Genomic DNA, 24,001 nt, shown 5'->3' on the forward strand with positions numbered 1-24,001 from the left:
AGTGTGCTGTAAGAAAGAGGAAAAGTTAGATATTTGCAGCCTACAAAAGTGCTACACAGAACATTCTAATATTCAATATCCAACTTCCAAAATATCATTGAATACAATTTGGTTTTCAAACGTGAGATTGGCCTAACTCTTGCCATCTGTCTCTTCAGTTTACTTAAGAATATTGACTGTTGCAAGTTAAATAAGCTTAGTCTTTCTTGGCACCAGCTGTCAAGGGTCTTTATCAATTGTAATCTTCAGGGGCACCAAGGTTGTGTTGGTGTTGCTGTCATTTGTGACCAAGGCAGATTGCACTGTGTGCCAGCACGCTACTATCTCTAGCAGACTCAACACCCTATTGTATGTCAGCATCAGCACAGAGAGCTTATTCTGGGGTTCTGGGGGAAAGAATCGAGCACAAATGTGCATGGGAAAAAAAAAAAAAAAAAAAAAAAACACCAGTTAAGAATATTAGGGCATGCAGCCTCAGTGATTACTCGGGTTTCCCTCTCTCTCTCAGAAAAAAAAAAAAAAAAAAAAAAAAAAAAAAGCAGAGCCATTAAGATGAACATGTACCAGATATTAGCTGGTATTTCAGGATTCAGCATTGGCCAGGGATCAGGTATTTGCATCAAATCTTTCTTTCTTTGAAGTGTTGAAGAAATTTCACACTGCCATGTACAGTACTACATTCACATAGTATGGTAAACAAATTCTTCCTTTTTCTTCTAGCTGTCACTAAAATAAGTAAAGATCCAACATTATTGATTTCCATGTGAAGTCCTTGCAGATCTGTTTCTTGTATGATTCTTTTTTTTTTTTTTTTTTTTAATAACAAGTCATTGCCAAATCTAACAGTAGCCTGGAACGTATTTGATTAACTCCGCTTGGTTTATGACCTGGAGGTGTGTGTTGCTGCTCCACTCTCCCTCCCCTCATGAATCAAGAGCTCTCTTTACTTTTGCTCTGTATCAGTAAAATGCAAGCATGTGAAGACAATGGAAGCACCCCAGACATCATCCTTCGCAAGGAGAACCCCTTCATGACACGTTACCAAAGGAAGGATTCTGGTTCGGAAGATGAAGCAGCGAGTAGAGTGCCTGATTTAGAGAAGGATGACTTTGCTACCCGGAGAGCCAGAATGAATCAGCCCAAACACATAGTTCCATTTAACTCCTTTATAATTGGACCCTACACAAATAAAGATAAAGGTAAACTGGAAGACAGTAAAAAGCCATTGCAGGTGGAAAAGCAGGAACATGCAAGGTGTGCATTCATGGTCTTTCTTTTTCTATTACAATGCTTAATTTCATGTTGCTTTGTAGGGCTAAAGTTGTCTGGAGTACAAAAAATTTTCTGGGTAAAGTAATGCAAATGTTTTATCATAAAGTGAACAAAAAAAAAATAATCTAGATTAATTACTGGAAGTTTTTGTTAGAGTATCAGGACCGTGAGCTTAAATTGACAGTGTAAAATAACAACAACCAGACAATTTCTTTGTCCAAGTAGAGGCAGCTCATGAGTGTGAGTAACGGAAAATAAACTTTGAAGATATGTTTGCACATCAGTTCCCTCTTTTGCTGAACGTTTTAGAAGCATGTGTTTGGATAAAATTTTTTCATCTAATACCCTTTTAATACCCTGCATAAATCATGGACTCAGATCTAAGTCATTGGTTAATGCTCTGAATACCTGTGCTTGCTATACTGCACTGAATTGTTGCACTTAAAGCTAATGTTTCTTACATAGTATTGTTTTTAGAAATGGAGTATGGCTTACAACATTTTGGCCTAAAAAATCTTTCTTCAACTCAGTGATACAGACCTTTAGGAAACTGCTGAATATAGGTATCTGCTAGGAATGCACCATTTTCAGGAAACAACTTTTTTTAAATTTATTTGTGCAAAGAGAAGTGATCCTAGATAAAACCACTACATACACGTTACATGGGATCTTGAATGTAATTACTGATACATTGAGAAATTTTCTTTGAATATCTAGTAGCTCTTTTCAGTAATGCATAACTTGCCTTTTGGTTGCTGCTAATTTGATTACATTAACATTTTGTAATGAGTAGTCTGGCACAGCATCTGAAGAACACATAACCAAATTTTAATATTCTAATGCTATTGACATGACTCTAAGATCAAAGAAACTCTGTAGTATGTTTGTGAGCAAAACTTGAATTCACTTCACTAATATTATGGAAATGAGATATTTGTAACTATTTAAGGGAAGGCTTATTGCAGAAATGCTTGATATAGGTATAACTCCAAGGCTTTTGTTGCTCATGGTAGGAACAGAAGTCATACAATGAAGTGGTCTCAATACTGCATGAGCGGGATACTGTAGGTGGAATCACTTTATGTCAGAACTTCTCATGTTTACTTCCTAAAATTACTGTAAAATAATCTGCTTATAAATTCAGTTTTATCTTCTTGTGCTCTGAACCTCTTCTAATGACACTGATTTATCATTGCTCCCTCGAAATGTCTTCTCTTCCTGAAACGGAATGTGTGTTAAATTAGAGGAAGCCAGGTGCACGTGGCAGCAGCGAGGCAACTAGTGACACACAAGGAGAACACACTTCTGAAAACTGAGAAGAGTAAGTCAGAGGAGGAGGAAGAAGTGAAAGTACCTGATACTGAGAGAGACGATTTGGCTAAACGGAAATCTCAGAGTGTCCTTCCTCAGCCTCAAGAAGATACGTTTTTTGTGAATGCATCTATAACAAAAGCAGATTTGGAGACCTGGAAAAGATTGAAACTGTCAGGGGAGCCCAGGTATAGTGTCATCCTGTGCTTCCTGTGGACAGGATGGGCACCCTAAGAAGCATGTTTATTTTGTCACAATTCATTTGTGTCTGCTTGTGTTTTTAACCTTGCAGAATGCCTTGATGACAGCAAGTCTTTACCTACTTAGATTTTCAGGAGGAGTCCAAAAATCTATGTAGGGATGCTGTCTATCGTGAAATGGAAGTGTGTCCATTGTGAAGAAAAATGCAGTTTCGTAGTAGCTCTGCCTTTGGATGCTTTTGCTGTCATCCCAGGAAGGTTCCTTTTGTCTTGTGGATCAATCTGCTGTGAAGCTGCTGGAGGCTGACCAGCAGAAAGGTCCATGTAGTGCTGCTAACTGAGCTATCTGCAGGACTTGGGGCATTATATTCTGGGGGCTTTATGAGGATCAGCATCTCCTTGCATTAATGTGCCTCTACTGCTTTTGAGACCTGAGCTAATATATCTGCATGGTATTTTACTGTGCTGAGTAAATATACCAGCGCTATCTTTCACTAAAGCAGAAGTTGCAGGAGCCTCATTGTATGGTGTAGAGATGCTTGTGTTGTAAACTAACCCTCCACAAAGGGAGCTGGTATAAAGCCGTTATTCTAGGCTATTTCCCTGTGGAGATGAACTCTAATGAAGGCAGGTGATTTGTGACTCCAATAGGAAAGGGTAACAACTCCTGGCTTTCCTGTTTAGGCGCATGCCATTTTCCAATTAGAGGTCGCCATCTGTTCAGGCGCTCTCCAAACAATGTGGTTACTGTGTGGAATTTCAGCTCTAATACAAACCACCGAGAATCAATCACTCTCTCGTCTCAAAAATATTATAGTTTCCCCGTTACTTTGGAGGTGAATTATTAAAGGCAACCTTCAAATCAAGATTCAGTGCCCCCTTTGGAGGGTAAGTGAGTTGCCTTTCCTGGTGCTCTCATGCCACCGGCACCCCACACTACAAGTGGGGTGTACTGGTGCTGCACGGTCCCATGTAGCACATGGCCTGGGTCTGCATCAGGGAACCATGGCTTTTTTTAGGGTAAAGTATTAATTCTGGAACTATTTTTATGCTATGGTCCTTCCTCTAAGGAAGGACTTTCATAGATGTTTTCCTAGCAGGTAAACAGTATCTTTGGTCCTTGGTATCTTTGGATTTTATTTGTCAGGCTACAGTGTGCCCTACCTCTCTGTACCTGTGTCCTTGCATTTTAAAATAAAGCCCCTTTTTAAACTTAGAAGCATTTAATTTGCTTTATTCTGGGGTCTCATCTGGGGGGGGACTCTTTTATTCCTCATTCTGACTAGTGAAGAAGATCTCAAATGTCCCAGTGACACTCTTCCACCAGCTGAAGTCACAGTGAAAGCAGCAGCCCATGACGATTTTGCTGTCCGCAAAGCCAGAGCAAACAAAAAGGCTGGTGGCCCCAAGCAGAAGTTCGTGCATTTTGGGCCAGTAACTGAGATCGATCAACAGAAATGGGACAGGCTCACCATTGGCAGAGCTTCCCGCAGGGGTGAAGCAGAAGAGGCAAGCAGCAAAGACAGCGTGGAGATCCCCTCTGGTGTTGAAAGCTCTCCTTCAGCCACTGGCAGGCTCCATTTCGATGCAGCATCCAAGCCACAGAGCAAGCCCAGGTACTGATGTGGTGTAGGAAGCACCGCTGAGCTGGAAGCGAGCCCTGGTCTCGCAAGAGGCCGCTCTGCATGGGGGTGGACTGTGGCACACACCTCAGAGCTGTTGACACGCACGGCCTTGCTCAGAAGTCATCTGACGCTTCCACAGTCCCTTAATGTGTTTAGGCTTGTGCAAAACAACGCTGTGCGTATGCTTTCTGACAGCTTACCTCAACATTTCTGGCTATCAGTGAAACCACTGGTATCTCAGAACCTGAGCTATCTTTAAAGCCCTCTGCTTCTTGAACTCCCGCAGCTTTTCTCCGTCTGCTTTCAATACATTAGGGATTTGGCATTCAGCTTTCTGGCCTTAGTGGTGTTCAAAACATGTTTTCTTCAGTCCTAATGGATTTACTTGCTTTTTGAAGATGTAATGCTGAAACCAAGGCGCTCTGTGTTTCTGGTGTTCATCTGGAAGAGAATTGCAGCTCTGGGAAGTTAACATATTAATAGAGCTTACGTTTATTTGGCTTTTCTTTAATTGCTTAGTCTGTGGCTGTAGCAAGAGTTTTTGATGAGTGCATTTAGCAAGCAATTCATTCAGTTAAGTTTGTGTGTTTATAAAACGTCTGCAAACTGAGCTGAAGGGCTTCTCTTATGCCTCATTTGACCTGGGAATGTTTTGTCTGTCTCACCCCTCCTCACCACCTCTTTGCCAGTGAGGCAGCGCAGTCAGGTACAGATGAATGTCGCAGGAGAACGCTGTCACCCGCCCCTGCCACTTCCATCGGCTCTGAGAAGCAAGCCCTGTGCGGTTCAAACAAACAGCAAGAAAGTGCCGAGGAAGAATGCGATGAGCATTTGCCAGACATTGAGAGAGATGATATGTTGGTTAGGAGGTTGGGGACTTTTCAGAGGCGTACCACGAGCCCTGTTCATATGTATTGTCCTCCCCTGCCAGTAACTCCTCACCTGCTGCAGCAGCGGCCAGGGGAGGCAGTAGCTCGTGAGAAGGATTTGAAGACTCCATGGGAAGCAGAAAGGTCAGAGAACAGAAGCAGATCCCTCTGAGCTTCATGCCTGGTTTGTGTGTGGTGTGAGCTGAGATCAGTCAGCAATGTTATTCCATTCTTCGCGCAGCCTTTAAAGATGTGTTTTACTCATTCATCATGGCATGTGCTCTGTTTTATGAAATTACTTACAAGAATGTATCCTATGAACATAAAACAGTCTGTTTTCTTTCATAATATTTAAGTACTTCAATTGTTAATTGCCGTCCAGCATGAAAACAGTCTTTCATCTTTTGGGGGGATTTCTTTTGCAATCTCCAGACTTTAATGCCAGCTTCTAAGCAAACAATTCCTTGCATATATTTTTAATCAATCCCCACCTTCTAACATATCTCCTACATAAGCGTGGCACTCGATTTAGTTTCCTCTTGCTCTCATTCCCTGCGCTGTAGCTAAAAATGCCTACTTGTCCATCACGCTGCAGCTGTGTTTTGAGTACCAGTACCCCACGTTGCCTCAGCAGCTGCTGGCCTGGGGGCTGTACCAGTGAGCATTATCACGGAACAGTGTCACTTGTCTCTCTGAGCAGCACTGTAACACGAGAAGAGAGCCAAGAACAGCTTGAAATCCCTCATCAGCAGAGTGGTGGAACAGAAAACAAAGTGAAATTTCCAGACCCGCAAAGAGATGACATGTTGGCCAGAAGAACTGGAGCTTTTCTCAAACAGCCGGGGCCAAGTGTTAAACAGTTCCTTCCCATGCCATTTTCAAAGCAGCAGACTAAGCAGGGCACAGCTAGAGAACTTGAAAAGAAAACTGTGAGGTAAGGAAGTTGCTTCTCTCTTTCCCTCTAGTGAGTCCTGTGGACTGTTTGTCTGGATCTCTTGATCTGGAAGAGTTGCTGTTGGCCCAGCAGAGGTTTATTCCATACTGGTCCTTAAATTGTGCTGACTCTTCCTGCTCAAACAGCTCTGATAGGCAGCACAGGTTTTCTGGCCCTTTTGGTAGAGCTGTCTAAAACTCAGACCAGAGATCTAGCAGATGCAAAGCTCTAATTGTGTGTGACAATAGATCACAGAATCACAGAATCACAGAATTTTCTAGGTTGGAAGAGACCTCAAGGTCATCGAGTCCAACCTCCAACCTAACGCTAACAGCCCTCCACTAAACCATATCCCTAAGCTCTACATCTAAACGTCTTTTGAAGACTTCCAAGGATGGTGACTCCACCACTTCCCTGGGCAGCCTGTTCCAGTGCCTCACAACCCTTTCAGTGAAGAAGTTCTTCCTAACATCTAGCCTAAAACTCCCCTGGCTCAACTTAAACCCATTCCCCCTCGTCCTGTCACCAGGCACGTGGGAGAACAGGCCAACCCCCACCTCGCTACAGCCTCCCTTGAGGTACCTAAAAAGAGCGATAAGGTCGCCCCTGAGCCTCCTCTTCTCCAGGCTGAACAAGCCCAGCTCCCTCAGCCGCTCCTCGTAGGACTTGTTCTCCAGGCCCCTCACCAGCTTCGTCGCCCTTCTCTGCACCCGCTCAAGCACCTCGATGTCCTTCTTGTAGCGAGGGGCCCAAAACTGAACACAGTACTCGAGGTGCGGCCTCACCAGAGCTGAGTACAGGGGGACGATCACCTCCCTAGCCCTGCTGGTCACGCTGTTCCTAATACAAGCCAGGATGCCGTTGGCCTTCTTGGCCACCTGAGCACACTGCTGGCTCATATTCAGCCGACTATCCACCATCACTCCCAGGTCCTTCTCTGCCTGGCAGCTTTCCAACCATTCCTCTCCCAGCCTGTAGCTCTGCTTGGGGTTATTGCGCCCCAGGTGCAGGACCCGGCACTTGGCCTTGTTAAACTTCATGCAGTTGACCTCAGCCCATCGGTCCAGCCTATCCAGATAGACATAGCAAGATTGTGTTATATTTGAAGAGTTTCCTGATTGAATATGAGCTAATCATTAAAAATATTTCCAGCACGAAAGTCGTGCTGGATATGGTAGATTAGATGCTTGTCTAGAACGTAGCCAGTGCCAGTGACCCCCAGACAGGAAAAGAAGACTCTGAAACTAGCTCCCCCTCATAAGCTTTGGTGTCTTTGCTCAGATGAGCAGGGCTATGCAGGGAAGTTGGAGGTGTAAACCTCTGAACAGAGTTGTGCATTGGCTGGTTGAGCCACATGCAAGCAAGACTGGAAAGTTCTCACTCCTCAGCCTTTTCAAAGTACATGCGAAGCATGTACATGTGCACCTGTGCATATGCAGATGAAAAATTGATGTGTAGCTTATCCGGGAGAAGAAAAACACTGTCACCTACTGTAGAATTGAACAGTGGTTTGATGTTGAAGTGACCTTAGATTGAATATGTACATAAAGCTTTAATCTTTTGGGGTGTCCAGGGAAATATATGTTACTGGCATGGAAAAATAGAAGTACAAGCATTTGACTCTGTTATAATTAAGTTTTATGCACCTATCTCATTTAGCTTGTCAGCTATTTCGGTTTGTGAGTTTTTTGTTAAATTACAGCTATTATTTTCATTATGTATATGTGATTTTTCAAATGTTGCTTAATACATTTCTTTGCACTGCTGCCTTTGGCTCACTCAGGCCTGAAAAATGTCCTCAAGTCTGCGGTACTAGCTCTGGAAAACCTGTAATGCTACCTCAACAAGAGCAGCAAGGGCAGGAAAGATGCGATCTCCCTCCTGCTGGACAAGACGATACTATTTGTACTGCCCAAGTGGGTGAACATAGCCTTAATGAAGTCCACCCTGATCAAATGTCTAAGCTTCAGGAGGTTCCTGAGGAAAACAAAAATGAAACATTGTCAGCCAAGGATGAGCATCTGCAAACGTGAGCTCTGTATGGTGTGAACCACGCAGCTTGTACACCCCTTGCTCTCCTACTGTGTGCACACTTCAGAATTCAGATTTTGCTTTGCTTGGTGTGTTTTCAGTCCAAACTAAAATATTGTATGCCAGTACACACTTCTGAGAAACAAAAAGAATATCTGTATAATGTATTGTTTTCTTTTCTACAGCTAATGAAAGCAAATATTTGATTGCATTGTTTATGTGAATAAAAAAAAAATTGCTTATGAGTAGCAGAGGTTCAACTGGACTCTGCTGGGCATCTCTAGACATGTGTGTCTTGCTTCTCCGTGATTAGAAAATGCTGCAGTGTCAACTTTTGTATTTTATTTTCTTTTATGATAAATCCCAGATACAAACATGTCATTTGCATGACTCTAAACAAGACAGGCACTTTGGTGAATGATGCACTGACATATGTATTACCAGTACCTTTGTTTCAGCTTCACAAAAAACAAACAAACAAACAAAAATATTACCCTACTATAATGGTGACTTGAGCACTACTGTGGAATGTAACTGTTAAGTTTTGTCTCCATTTATTGCATGTGAGCCACTTAATGTAAATGTCAATATATTGTCTATTTTCATTAACTCATTTCTAAACCCAGTTTAGGTATACCATAGCACATTTTTATAACTGGGGCATTAGTCAGGGAGGGATGGGCAGTTTTCTTAGGCAGTTTGACCATCAGATGATTAGGTAAGTTTTGTGTATTGAATACATTATCTCTGAACAGCATAATTGGTTCTCTTTTGGTATGCTTTAGTAGTAGAGGTTGGATGTTCAACGAAACATTACCCAAATCAGATGGGTCCAGTTGCAATTACTATTTACTGTATTTACCAACACTCTAATTTTGTATTTGGTCTTGTAGATTCGGCCCCAGAACTGCTGTGTCTGATGACGCAGAGTAAGTTGTCTTGTGTTCACAAGATTCTGTTTTAAACAACTTACACTGCATGCTTTCCAGTCTTTCTACTAATTTAAAATGCAGTTGATGCCTCGTTATTATTTTGCAGTGTTCCAGCAAATAAATTTTTCAGAAAAGCACTGAAAAATTGAATGCAATATGGCTTACATTGCAGCTAAAAATAATTTATATATAAAAGCCCATAAAAACTGAGCATAACACTAATATGCAGCTGTTGCTTAAAGCCTTATTCTTTTTTTTCTTATTTTCCTTCCTTTATTTTTTTTTCTTTTCTTTTGTATTTCTTCTGAATTTCCATTGCCTCTAATCAGTTATGGGTAAGGACAACTGGGTTGAATCTGGGCTGGGTACTGGGAAAAAAAACACAAAGTATGACCTGTACAACTCAACCAGGAAGAAAAAGGAAAATGCAAAGTACAATAAAATTCATTGTGATCTTCAGAATAATTATCAGGAAAATATATCTTTAGCTGTTCCTTTATTGTATTTTTAAATCTTTCTTTTGAATCCCTTCTACGTTGGGAGTAATTTAATAATATACTAAACTTAATTTTTAAGCACTTCACCTCAATGTTTTACATTTTGCAAAAGTAGTAGGACTGGGACATTTATTGCATTTAAACATTTTTATTGTGTGTGGATGCATGTGAACTGTAGTTCAGAATAATATGCAATGTCATTTAAACAGCTCAGTGAATGTATTAGCTATTCTCACTTACAAAGCGCAGTCATTTAGAAGCAAAGAAATAGTTGGGGACTACCCACATAATAGTGTCTTTAATATCCTTCTGTTCACAGAAATGCATATGACCTTCTCTGTCTCCTGGATTAAATCACAAAGTAGAAATGGCGGAGAGGGTTTTCTTATTTCATTTTAATGACAAGTGTATGCAGAGACTCATATATATTTTTCAACCTTTCCTCTAATGATAAAGGCTAGAATCACGGACTGAATATTCTTTACAAGACCTGTACTATGCAGATGTATTTCCTTTATGCTGTGCACAGCCTGTGTCCTCTGCCCATAGAGTAAATGTGATCATTTTCAAGTAGAAATCTTTTCAATGAAATCAAGAGATGAGGTATAACTCGCATAGCAACACAGCAATATTATACTTCACAGTGGAGTCTTTCCTGCCATTTCATAAAGCATTACCTGTATGATTGATCTGTTCACATTTCCCACAGTTTTGCACGTCTGTATCAAATGCAAACATTTTAGAAAGTACATGGAGATGCCTTCAAAGAGGCATCACAATGTGTTTGGCTGTATAATGTGAGAGTAGCAAGGATGTGAACAAATCACATTGTTTATTGCACATCGATTCCAATTTTGTTTTAAAAGGCAAAATAATAAATGTTCAAGCCTTATTATCATCCTTGCCAGATGTGCTATAGAACAACTACTTCCTAAATTGTCTTTAAATTTCTTATAAATGTAAGATCGTGTTTTTCCTCTTGCAGATGAAGTACTTAGGAAGAATCTAATAAAATGTGTCTCACGAGTAGGAAAAATAAATTGAACTGACACTTAAAATGCTTCCAAAATGTTTGTCAAGTCTCCTTTGAAAACCATGCCTTGAACTGAGCCCTAGACTCAGTGCTATTTATTCTAGCAGCAGAACCTAGAAACCCCCTTGTTAGGCTGACAGTGTTCCCCTTGCTGGTTAGTGACCATCAGATCGTGTCAGCAGCCCAGGGCTGTCTCCAGCTCCTGTAAAAGCAATATTCAGTGTAATTTGGAAGAAAAGAGACAACCCTGGCTAGGCACTGTGATTGCTTGGAGACTCCCCAGACATAATTAAAGGCTTAGTACAACAACGTGAGCACTGCATAAGATAATAGTTCTCTGCTGGGGGGCAGCAAGAGGTTGCTCATGGTTCCCTCTTCTCTTTCTCCACTCCCCAGGCTTTCCTGTGGCCCTCTGTCAGGTTTCCAGTTCCTGTCACTTTCCAATTCCTGTTATGTTCTCCCCAGTATAGACGTGGGAGCCATTTTAGACCTGGCAGGGACTGCACTGTTATCCTGGGGCATCTTCATTTCTCTCCAGATTTCGAAAAATGCAGAGCAAAAAATACAGAGTGGTGTAGCTGGGCATGCTGTTATGTGGTAAAGTGTTGGCAATATGGTCTCTTCTGAAGCAGGAGAGGCACAAGAAGGTTAACTCGATGTGGTTGAAATGCAGTGCATCTCTCTCTTCCCCTTGCAGTTGCCTTCCCTATAGCTAACGTGTTGCTGCTGACCAGTCCCTCACCTCCCTAGGAGATGGGATGAATTCTGGTGGCAGTGTGACAACCCAGTGTTCATTTAGGCTTATGCTTTATACTTTAAGCTCAACAATTGAATTATAGTGGTCTGAGAAATTTGAGTATTTGTTTACTAGAGTCTGATTCTTTAGCCAGCCTGTCTCTTTTTTATGTTTTGTTGGGGTTTCTTAAGTCTTAGTATGTTTATAAGTGGTAATGCAGCCACATAATAAATGCTTTGCATAAGGATTTTAACATATTCTCATAAAAGAGATTTTTTACCATAGATCAGACTCTTAAATTAAATGGTCTGAACACTCAAGCCTATGAAGACGTTTTTATCTCATACTTCAGATTTTTTAAAAGTATTACTGTATTATAATTCTAACAAAAACAACTGTAATTTGCAAGAATATAGTAGTGTAACTTAAAAATTCACATCATCCCAAAGACCTAGCCTTTCAAAATAGGTTGGTCTGCACAGTGGTTTTTTTTTTCCCAGACCTTTGTTAAAGCAGCAGATGTGGTACACTGGTCACCAGAAGGGCCTGTCGCTTCCAGAGTTTGGATGCAATCCCCTTAGCCTTGCTCAAGGCAGAAAATTCATATTCAGGAATTCTGTACTGTTACATCTCCCACCTGTGTGCCTGTGACCCAGCAGTTTAAGGAAGATGTAAATCTAGCTCTGTTCATGCAGGTGATGGTTGCAGACTGGAGTCATCTGTAGCTTATGGAAGAAAGAAAGTGGAAGAAATGATGTCAGACTCATAGTGAAAGTGTCTTCTGACAGAAGCCCAGAGAGTTCTGGCCTCAATTTTCTTCTAAGGATGAATGTGTCAGGCAGAGAAACCAACATAGGCCTTTCAGGTGGCCTTTTCCATGTCCTGAGGAAATGAGGTGGATCTCGATAATGCCTGTTATATGCTGCTCAGAGCGGAGAACAGTGCTTTGAGTTGACTCCTTCAGATTGCTCTCTTGCCAGATGTACACAATAACCTGTTACTGCAGAGCTGACGTTAGGCTGACGGCAGGTTGAACCCATCTGGTAGCTTATCCATGGCAATGAAGGGTGAGCAGCGTGAGGTGATGATTAGAATAGAAGGTTCATGTGGGCTTGTAGTGCATGGTTTCAGTCCTGTTGTAGGTTGAAGCCTTTTCCAGAGTGCCTTTTTTATTGCATTAATAGCCATAAAACCTTTGTTTTGCCATTTTTGTGTACCCTGAGTGAATGCAGGGAAAACATACTAGCCTTTCATTAGGAGGTCAGGACTCCTACTTGAAAGTATCTTTATTCTCCCACCTCAAATGACCAAGGACTAGTCCTCATGCACTAGAACCAGTTATCAGCATTTTGGGTCTTCTGCTTTCTTCTACTTTAAGTGAAAGAAATACTCTTTGACATGAGGGAAAGGTACAAGAAGGTACACAACCAGTTAGACCCAGCAAGCAAATAGCTAACACTAAAGGCTTTTCTTACTAAGTTTCAAAAGCACTTAAGCTGGAAAAAAAAAACAGCAACAGTGTCTTTATTATGCTATTTGTCTCCCAACCTACCTCAGCAGTCTGCAAAATATGGCTGGTATGGAAATGTTCATTAGTAGGCTTTTAGTTTTAAAAACAACAGCAAAACTTGCTCTCTCTTCTGTTATTTGAGAGTGCTCCAATCCAATCCTGAGTAATGCAACCTGTAAATTACCCACAGAGAATCCCAAAGTACCCCTCCTCAGCACTCTGTGTAAGGGATGAAGCGTGGTAATATGCTCACTGTTCATGCTTAAAGGCAGTAGGGTGTGTGTTCTGTCATTTATTTCTGTATAAACGCCTACTAATGGGATGGGAACTGTGCATGTCCTTTTCCATCCACTGTCCAGGCCTTTCAGTTTTTCCTATAAAGTGGGTCGCTCACATCTTTGCTTGCCTGAATAAGATGACAGCTAAATATGTATATGCACAGCTTTCCACGTGTATTCACTTTAATTACTGCGTACACAGTTGCCTACAAATTTGTCTTCATTTGGTGCTTCTCCTGCTAGTCAGCTCACCTAAAGCTACAGATGATCATTTGAAGACTGCAGTGAAATTACCTCATGTGGAGCTGCATGGCTTTTTTCTTTTTGCTTTTTTGCTTTTAATGGCACAACTGAGGTCATGTCTTACTAATAATAGGTAGTACGGGGGAGTAGTAAGTCCATTATCTACATGTGGAGATCTTTAAATAATGTGAATGGCTGTATAATCTCAAACCATGACCTTTTTTTCCTTTAGCTTTCCAAAGGTCAGGGACAGAAATAGCATGTGTATGAAGAAACTGTTCTGTCCTGATTACGGTTGTTTGTTGTACAGTTGGCTTTGCCTTTGTTAGGTTGGCTGGATTAATAAGTTGGTGCTGATAGCATTGAGCTTCTTCGAGGCAGGGAAGGGAGAGGAGGAAGCAACATGCTGTTTGTGTTGCATGGACTTCTCTGGGCAGGCTCTTCAGGTTTCTGTAGCATTTAGCCAGCCATGCTACCTGCAGTGTACTTCTCAAGCCTCTCTTGTTTTACAGTAAAATGGAAGCTGCTGTCTGCAGTATAATTGGAGGGGTCAGTGAAAGCTCAGTGGGAAACATCTTCAAAAAGTTAAATACTCTGAACTCAGCTCTGAATACAGTGATTTTAACAACTACTGAGTGTTGGTGGTAACGCTTCACTTCGTAGTGAGAAATAAAGGTGCTGCTGGCTAATGAAAACAAGAGAGAATTGAGGAGTATAGTGCCTGAAGTGCTGCGTGGAAGTCATATGGCTGCTGACTGGGCCTTTTAGGGGACTGCTGCTTTTGGGAGCTTCGTAACGGTGCAGGTGTCTGATTCTGCTGTAGCACCCTCATGTGGCTTTAGCTCTAAGAAAGTTGAGGGAACATAAGCTTGCAAATAACACTGCCCTTCTTGTTATTCCCTCATCATTTAGGAGTGTGAGCATGTTCGATATGAGATGTGAAGAAGAAGCTGTGTCTCAGCCTCACAGCAAAGCTCGCCATGAAAAACTGCAGAACATACACAACCAGCTGAAAGAGGATGAGACCAGATGGCAAGATGTGAGTGTACAACATTGTCTGCAACACTGGCGCTGAAGCCTGCTAGCTGGGCAAAAAAGTAAACAAGTAAACCTGCTAAACCTACAGTTGCCCTGTAATAAAAACAGGATCTTATTTTTTTTATTTATTTTTTTTTTCATTTTCCAATAGGTTGTTGCTAAAAGCATAGAAGGTCATAATTGGGTGTACTTTATACAACACACAGGTGCACTCGGTATTTTTCTTTTTAATAAAATGTAATTAAACTGTAGGTAAAAATGGAAGCAGAACAGTTTATATTCACTGATTTCTCCAAGTTTCTAATTAGCAATTGCCCGAAGTGACAAAATATAGGAGTAAGTAGGGTGATAAATGTATAGGTTGGATTTGACTTTAATAAATTGAATAGATACAGAAAATGCTAATATTTTCCATCTTATCCAAGCAAACAAATTACCCTTCAAGTTAGGTACACCCTGCTTGCGTTACAAACTGTTCCCAAACCCTCCTTTTTATTTTTGCATTATCTTCAGCAAATCAACAGGGACACAAAAACATTGTTCATGATTTGCTGGTAGGTTAGTACCAGGAGTTTCAGTATCAGTCTTGTTCATTCCTAAAGACTGATTTTCAATGAGGACTGTCTGAGTTGTGTTATTTTTAAATCTCTTCAAGCAGCTAGTACAGTGATTTCCAATTATAAGGACAGCTGCTACAAAACATCTTAGAGACATTTTTACAGAAAATTCAGAAGAAGCCCCCAAAAGAACAGTATACACAACTAATAAATAACTTTTTGTAGAACAATGAAGGATTTCAACTGAGTGGTCTGTATGTGTGGGAAGCCTTAATTTCCCAGCAGAGATAAGAATGAGTCCAAAGGAATTCAAGAGGTTTGAGGACTCTTCGCTGCTGAATGGAAAATCCTCTGAGCTAAAGTGTGCAAGTTTTCCAGGCCCTCAGCACCTTACACGCCAAACTAAAAGTTCTGAAGAGCTACTAAAAATTCCTGTACTGGAATGTCCTTGGCATTCAGAGGGCTTTGTAGAGACAACACCACATTCATGGTCTCATATTTGTTATATGCCCATGCTGTAAATTTGCCAACAATTAACAGTTTCATAGCTTGTTTTATTATTATTGTTTTTCTAAAGCAGCAGAGCTGGAAAAGATAAACGTCTGGTTTTTAATTGCAAAAAGAGGAGGAGGGCTTATGTTATGAAATTTGCTAATGAAAAACTAATTTCCAAACAATAGGCAATAGTGGGAGTAGCTGAATAAAGAAATGCTTTTGTACTTCAATGCGAATAATTAGTAACTGAAGAAAATGAAAGGCCATGTTTCAAGAAGGGGATTATGGACTGATATATGTAGGTCATGAGAAGAAATACTTTAATGAGCATTCCCTTGAGTGTAACGTCAATAATTTGTGGTTTTAAGCTAAATTAAAAGTGACAAGGCTTGTTCCTGGTTTTAATAAAATAAGTTATGCTTGCAGTACCTTCTGCTGTTTACCAATAAAAATGCAATTAAAATATTTGGAAAACCATGTAATTAATGAAATAGCCTTTGAATTAAGTGTGTGTACAGAATCTCTGGTTTTTATTAAAACCAGAATTTGTTAGAGTGTGTGAAATACTGTCTGTATCCCAATCTCCTAATGTTGTAAAGTTAATGACAAACATGCCCCTACAGTTTCCTATGAAGTTATTTTTATTGCAAAAGTTCTGCAGAGGGTATTTTTTACATGTAAAATTTTGTTCCTTTCCTGGTTGGTTGCAGCGAAATTTTACAGCTTAGAAACACTTGTTTGCTGCAGTATTTTACTGTGAAACAAATTTTGTCTTTCTACACTCTGATATTTGTGAATTCATAACACAAGCAGGATGCAGGATGTAGGTGCCCATAGCAGGTATCCCCCATGGCTTTCTGTGTCTTAGTATCAAGTTGGTTTCACATAAGAAGTGAAGAACCAGAATCGCTGGGTCCTCTGGACAATTGTAGACAAGCAGCTTCCAAACAGAATAAAATCATTACTTCAACAAGAATGCGTCTACATAGCTGGATACAAACCACAGTCTTATTTCTCTCTCATATCTCAAGCCAACCAAGCGCGTTGCAGAGCTTTGCTGACTGGGTTCATTGATTTCTTATGGCCAGTTTTTAGTTGTTTGCAACTCTGCATTCAGCTGCCTTCCTTCTCCCGCAGGACCTGGCTCGGTGGAAGAGTCGTCGAAGGAGTGCTTCCCAGGATTTAATAAAAAAAGAAGCTGAGAGAAAGAAAATGGAAAGGTTATTGTCTGGAGATGGATCAAATGAGCGCAGAAAAAGCATCAAAACCTACCGAGAAATTGTGGAAGAGAAGTATGTATTTTACTGAAGTGCGGCTGTATGTCTGAAATTGTGGTGTGCTTCTTCGGTGATAGGTAGCTGTGGGCAGCCAGGCCTGCAGGACTAGAGTAGGGGAGAGGGAAGGATATCAATGGAGCAGAGGAAGCAGGAATGATTTGCAGTGTTAATTTTAATGTGATGGTCTTTCTTGTATTCTCCCATGCAGAGAGAGAAGAGAGCGGGAGCTTCATGAGGCGTACAAGAACGCCAAGTCCCAGGAGGAGGCTGAGAGCATCCTCCAGCAGTACATCGAAAGGTTCACCATTAGCGAAGCTGTCCTCGAGCGTCTGCAGATGCCAAAAATCCTGGAAAGAAGTCATTCAGTGGAGCCAGATTCCCCACTGAAAGACCCGAATCCTCTGAGATACTTAAGGCAACAGTCGCTGCCTGCTCCAAAATTCACTGCCACCATTGAAGCAACCATTGTGCCCACCGCTGAGTTAGAGCCCAGCGGTTCGACAGGCCGCACATCTCCCAGCAAAAGTGTTGTCTCCAAGGCTGTGCCTATGCTGACACCCAAGCCTTACTCTCAGCCCAAAAATACACAGGAAGTTTTAAAGAACTTTAAGGTAGGATATGTTGCACTCCTCAGAGTCAAATGGGAGGCAAAAAAAAGTCCTGAGTAAATCATCTCAGCATGTAAATGTTTAATGCAATATAAGTAAAAAATCGTAGCAACATTCTGAGGTTAAAAAATTCAGCCTCATGCACTGTGCTTTCCAGCCTAGTGGTCTTCTCTTGGCTACCATCCTTCTGAGGAACTTGATCCTGGAGTATTTGTGCTGGTCATTTTCCATCAGTCTATATTTGTTTGGGGGAAAAAGAGAGAAGTGGGGGGCCTCTAGGATAAAAGCAAGGCATTTTGTGAGAAAGAGGTTAGGGAAGAGTATGTTGTCATGTTTTTTGTTTGTTTGTGTTTATAACAAAAGGACAGGGGTGGGGTCCCTGGAGGCCTTGATGTTTGGAGCAATACCTGAACTGGCTTTTGTGTCAAAGATCTGATTTTGCCACACCCAGACAAGTCTGTCCCAATCAGCCAAGTCACAAGCCTTTGAAACACTGTAGTCTGCATCTATTTCAGAGAGTCACTACTCCTTCAGGGTTAAGAAACAGCTTGCCCAGAGATGCTCTTTGTCCTAAGCGTGCTTCTCACTAGGGATTAATGGGGAAAGCTGCTTCACTGGAGTAAAGAAGGCATACAGGGTGCCCATGCACATTGAGGGAAAACAGATTGGTACTGGGGCAGTGATGTCACTGGGAACTGCTGGTGAGAGAGGTGGGGTGGCTGCACTAGGTTGCAAGAATTAGAGAAAGATTATGGGAATAAAAGAAGAGAATTTGGACAAAATTGGGGCTGCCTTGAATGAGGACCCAGATACAGGCTTTGGAGTGTTGGCCGGGAGGGTTCAGAGAATACTGAAACTAGGATATAAAACCTTGGGAGTATATCCTTGGACTGGGTGGATATGGAGAATGGAAGTAGGATTCCCTTCCCTTCCCTTCCCTTCCCTTCCCTTCCCTTCCCTTCCCTTCCCTTCCCTTCCCTTCCCTTCCCTTCCCTTCCCTTCCCTTCCCTTCCCTTCCCTTCCCTTCCCTTCCCTTCCCTTCCCTTCCCTTCCCTTCCCTTCCCTTCCCTTCCCTTCCCTTCCCTTCCCTTCCCTTCCCTTCCCTTCCCTTCCCTTCCCTTCCCTTCCCTTTTTTTTTCTCACAGGTCCAAGACCTGTATGCATCACATTTATGTTAATCCACACATAGTTCACATATACAGGGAGAAACTAACACGTGGATGCTTCTCCACCCTAGCCACCACTGAACGTCTGTCTAGATCTTGATGTGGAGGAGTGAGATTTGTCTTAGTAAGAACCATTCCCTATACACGTATATCCTAATATTCCCTGTTATGTAGCTGTAGCATTATTTTGCCCCGAATCACCAGTCTGTCGATGATTCTCAGCTCCAGTGACAATGTGTTGACTTGCTCCAGATCAGGAGAGGAGTATGTTTGTTTAACTCTGCAGCTGGGGCATCTGTCCTGATCATTCAAACATTTGGTTTTCCTCCCTAATATAAATAGAGAAATGTCTTAGTCTAAACAGAGACATTAAAATCGATGGTGTGGCCTGCCAGTGTTTTTCTGGCTTTTATATTTCTGAGGTCTTTCATGACCCACCTCTCTAGCAGATAATCCAGCACACAATCCCAGAAGACTTGGGGCTCAGCGTCTGCCCACACTTGCAGTTGGAAATAAACCAAGGATTGTGCAGCGTGGCTGAAGGCAGTGAGGAAAGGGAGGGAACTTTCCATCTGAAAAGCAGTCAGGACGGGTGAAACACATGTAGAGCATGGGAGCTGGCTGTGTGAGGTGCTAGCTGCCCGCACCTCCCTGCCCTCCTGTCAGAGCTGAGGATGCCCAGCGCCCTGGAGATGGCCTCTCAGTACTCATCCTCAGATGAAGAGCAGGTCTCTGGACATATACAAGACATTAACAGGAGGGGTTTGCCCTTAGCACAGCACCAATCACATATACTAAGTTGGAGTGCTGCTTTTGAGGTATCTAAGCTGTTTACTCAATAAGCAGAGTATTGGAGATAAGTGAATAGTGAACAGAGGAGTGGGGCAGGGAGGATGAACTGGCAAGTACTTCTCTTAAACCATGTCTCAGTTTGGTAAAGCAGTTTTGACACTTGTTGCATATTTTTTCAATAGCAATGAAGTAAGCCAAAAGTTCCCACAGAAAGCCAGACCTCGGAGCTTGTTTTTACACGTTTTTTGTTTATGCAGTACCTGTGGAGAGCCCTGACATGACTCATCACCACATATATCCCGATGGCTTCCCTAAGAAATCACAGGTCTCTGCTGTTACTCCCCCAAAGTCCAATTAGTGGCAGAGCAGTCTCTCTGTACTTTCTCCGTCACCTTTGTGTTGTCTCCTGTGATGATCCTTTTGCAAGGAAGGATCTCTGTGCAGAGTAGTAAAGCTCTTCTCCAAAACTCAGCCCTGCTGACAAGCCTATAAACCTTTCTGCTGTAGCTAGGCAGGAGCTATATGGTGCTACTGATACCTTGTGCTCTTCTGGTCCCTCTGCGGATCCCAGCTGGGCTCTTACTGTGAATGTCACACGAGTTTTTTGGAGCGGGACTTTCTCTGTGTATATACCTGGACTTCTACAAACAGCCTGCCAAACTGAAGTGACTTTCTAAGTGCTGTGCCCATCCAAAACATATTGATGAGAGAAAGCTGTGTCAGTGCAAAGGAAGAAGCTAGAGCTTATTATGTATTTTCTTCCTTGCTTAGGAGTTCCTCAAGGGGAATATAGGCCCTCCAAGGAGCAGGCTTAACCTTGAGAACAAAGTAGTTAAACTGTTTCTGCTCTCTCATCTCCATGATGACTGCATAAAATCATTTTCTGGGAAAGTGTCTATTTATTTTATAACCTCATGGAAAAGGTGGAATGCCCAATTTTATTTGTTGGTTCCTCACTTCCCTGTTATGAAAAGTACAGAAACAAATGGATATATTCTGCTGCTCCTGAGCCTTCAGAGTTCACCCAGCAGTGCTTCAGAAAGCATGTGCTAGTAATGCTGTGGTGAGCTTGCCAGACTGCACAGCAGCTCGCTGGTGTAACTAATCCTGGAGAACCAGCTGGCTTCTTGCACGACACGATGCAAAACCCCAAAATTTCTGTCTAAGTATAGCTTAAAGCATTGTTCTTTTAAAATCCACTGTGTATGTGATGTGCGTAAAGGGTACATGTAAGTTACTGGGAGAGTGAAATGTGGGAAACTGGGAAATCCAGGAATATCCTGAACTTCTGTCTGTATTTTATGACCCCACAGACTGGGGTTTTCTTCTATCTTGGCCTGTTGAAATGTGTGCTTGGCTCTGTCCTGCACTGATGGTGTAGACTGTGTTAACAGCAATAGTAATGTTGTGTTGAAGTCCTAATTTCCTAAATTTCTCTGAATGCTAATTTCCTCCATGTATTTATTTAACTGTATTCTGCAGGTAGATGGAAAAGTCAGCGTGAATGGAGAGAATTTCAACGGAGTTGAAGAAAAGGATAAAGAGTGTACAACAGTAATATTTACTCAATCGCCAAGCAGATCTCTGAAATTTGATGGAGTAGCCAGAGGGGACAGGCCCCCGGTAGAGTTGAAGAAGGACCCCACAAGTGTTGAGCTCAGTTTACAGAGGCCTGCCACTCAGAGTGTGCACAAAGAGCCAACAGTAAGAGCAACACGAACAAACCAGCCTTACTTTCTCTGCCAATTTTCTGTCTCGTAATGTATTTAATCACTAACTAATGAAACCCAAGTGGTTATGTTTGTTTTATTTCAAGAGGGTGTGCCCAGACCAGGAAAAAAAATCCTTTGTAAATTAAAGGTTTCTTCCTCTGGGATGTGGGTAGAGAAATGGGAAGGGAAGGTTCAAAAACTTTTTGCAGCCAACGTTTCTTTTTTTTTTTTTTGGATGGCATGCAGCTGATAAGCATGCTTTAAATGTGCTGGGCCAGGGAGAAATTGACTCTGTGTCCCAGCTATTGTGCACGCTTATTCAGCTCTTCTCCTGATGTTAGCTGATTAGATCAGCAACATAATTGGACTGTGTGAGCCATTATAATTAGTCTCAGTTTTCAATTTTCAAATGAGGATGTGGATGTGCTGGCAGTTTTGAGCATTCAGCTTTTATTCCCCTCTCAGAAATATTAGAGAAGGGGATAAGTTATTGAAATACTCCAAGGGGCCAATGTGCTTCTTAACTGCCTTATCAAAGAAACAAATTAATTTTACCTTTTCATCTCTCTCCCCCACCTCCCCAGAGAGAAAGGCAGAAAAAAAAAACTGGAGCATATCACAGCAGGAATCTAGATGCTACAAAACTATCACAGAAGTAGATGGTTAAAAACAAAACAAGAAATAAGGACTGGACTACTAATAAAGTATGTTAAAGGATTGCAACAAGTGGCAGGACAGGGAGTTTTAGCCATTCTTTTTTGTGTAACAACAAAGAGAATCAGAGATGCGGTGAAATGTGGATTATGATAATTTTTTCCTTTCATCTCAGATTTCTTCCAAGTATTGGCCAGGTGGATAACAGGGAGTGGGCAGGGAGGGATGGTTCATTCATGCCAAAGGGCTTGTGTCTTATCTTACTTCCCTGCTTCATGGCAGTCTTTGGCCACAGACAGATGGGCTTTGAAGTCTACTTGCTGCAGAGTAGCTGGGAGCTGGGATGTGCGCTGAGCACAGACTTGATCTTGTCAGGGGGAATTGGTGTATAGGCAAGAGTGAATGATTTGCAGGATGGCAGAGCAAAGATTTCTTGCTTCAGAATTAATTGGTCCCAAAGGAGAAGCCAGGTAGGCATTGCATCTGGTCTGGGAGAGCTGGGAAGGGGAACCTTTGGAGGGCAGAGAGGGGCCACAGCTTGCTATAGATTAGAAGCAATAACAATGGTGATCAGAAAATTAGCAAAACATAAATATTACTGTCTCCATTTTTAGGAGTTGTGGAAGAGTTGAGAGAAAATTCAGCAGTAGCAGCCACTGTTAGGGGCTCTTTGTACCTGTTTGATGGGCCTCTTTGTACCTGATTGATGCCCTTTCCTTTTCTTTCTATAGTCTTGGTGATGATGTGGCCAGCTGAATTCTAATTTTTCTGCTTTCAGTGTCTTAGCCCTCACGGTGATTTTGGCAAACAGGCAGAACTGCTTGAATTCCCAGATTCTTTGCAACTCTGATGTTTGCAGAATAACCTCCTGGTTTGTAAACTTGAGCGTGCTTAATGGTGAAGTCGTCTGGAGAGAATGAGCATGCACCCAAATGGTGCTATTTCTCCATTCCAACAAAGGATTTTTTATCATTAGCTTCATAATTTGATCATTAATGTGACTGGGTAGTGCAAATCACTACAATTACTCCAGGCACTTCAGCCTCAAACAAAGGTGTGTGTGTCAGGCATGTCAAGGGCAAAGCACGGTGAGGAGGTTGCTTTGAGGGAGTCTACCGCAGGCAAACAAGTGGAATGCACTGAGCATGATGGGGGCAGAGAGAGGGAGATCTGCCTGTGGCTGGAAGCAAATTTGCTAGCCTGAGATAAGATTCACTGATTTGTTTCCTTCTAAATACTTGCTTCTCTGTACCCAGATGCTTAGTTTTAATTTTCCAGGCAGCAACTTAGCTCAGTCAAGTGTACAGGAATGCCCTAGTTCATGGATGGGAAGGGCTGAGGTGCCAGGCCACAGAGATGGAGCATGGGACCGACACTTGGCTTCCTCACTGGTGTGGGGGCACAGGCTGGCCCTGCCAGACATCTCCATATAGATGCCATCAGGCTGGGGCCAGCTTACCTGCTGGAATTGGGCAGCTACCTGGAGTCACTTCACTCAGCCTTCCCCCTGTCCCTGTTTTACTTTGGTTTGTGAACAACTGATAACAGTGATGTCAGCCAGCATCTGCGGTCTGGAGTATTGAGCTCATCTCGGAAGATACAGCCTCTCCTAGGAAGGCTGGGAATCCAAGCCTGGAAAGAAAAGAGCCATCTGGGCTTGTCGCACTCCTCATAAAACACCTTCTTGGAAGTAAGACCTCTGAAGCTGCCACTTTTATCACCTCCAGCTGCAAGAAACCTGTGCAAGGCTGAAGTAAAGACTGTCTTCTAGCTAGTGGTGATGTTGTTACGATCTTTCATGAGGCAACAGCTCAGTTGGCCGCTACAGCTTTTTATGAGACTGGTGTAGCATTTTTCACAAGAAAAGTTTTTCTTTGTAGGGGCTTGGTTAAGCATGTGTTTAGTTTGACCCACTCAGAAAGTTTCTGTCTGATGTTTAACCCTACTGAACTTTTAGGAGAAGAGGAGAAGATGCAAACAGGGATAGGAAGCAGCCAAGATGAAGAAGCAGAGCTGTCTGAAGTGGAAGAAGCAACTACATTTCTGCTAAGAAAAAAAATACAAACAGATGCAATGGAGCACGTTTCAAAGTCTTTTCTAAACTTGCTTTCACTGCCTTTGTTTGCACACTTTCCTTTATTTATACAGTTTAGAGACTTGTTAGCTCTGTCCTTCCCTGGCTTGGATTAAGATTCACAGGCACCAGTTCCTCTGTCTATTAAGAGATGCTC

The 24,001-nt window shown here is 42.1% G+C and overlaps 1 protein-coding gene across 9 annotated transcripts in view; it reads left to right on the top strand.

Annotated features, from left to right (window-relative positions):
- LIMCH1 (LIM and calponin homology domains 1) overlaps positions 1 to 24,001 on the top strand; it is a 173,048-nt gene that overhangs the window by 119,893 nt on the left and 29,154 nt on the right. For 5 of the 9 annotated variants that reach the window (XM_084516523.1, XM_084516524.1, XM_084516525.1 and 2 more), the window contains 11 exons: positions 964 to 1,254; positions 2,517 to 2,771; positions 4,070 to 4,399; positions 5,098 to 5,421; positions 5,978 to 6,211; positions 7,995 to 8,240; positions 9,136 to 9,171; positions 14,384 to 14,510; positions 16,699 to 16,853; positions 17,047 to 17,449; positions 20,887 to 21,108. In XM_084516523.1, coding sequence (XP_084372649.1) covers positions 964 to 1,254; positions 2,517 to 2,771; positions 4,070 to 4,399; positions 5,098 to 5,421; positions 5,978 to 6,211; positions 7,995 to 8,240; positions 9,136 to 9,171; positions 14,384 to 14,510; positions 16,699 to 16,853; positions 17,047 to 17,449; positions 20,887 to 21,108 — 2,623 coding nt within the window. The remainder of the gene's footprint in view (positions 1 to 963; positions 1,255 to 2,516; positions 2,772 to 4,069; positions 4,400 to 5,097; positions 5,422 to 5,977; positions 6,212 to 7,994; positions 8,241 to 9,135; positions 9,172 to 14,383; positions 14,511 to 16,698; positions 16,854 to 17,046; positions 17,450 to 20,886; positions 21,109 to 24,001) is intronic. The other 4 variants (XM_084516528.1, XM_084516529.1, XM_084516530.1 and 1 more) reach the window with 2 other exon arrangements.

Source organism: Aythya ferina (assembly GCF_964211825.1).
Source record: "Aythya ferina genome assembly, chromosome: 4".
Lineage (NCBI taxonomy): Eukaryota > Metazoa > Chordata > Aves > Anseriformes > Anatidae > Aythya > Aythya ferina.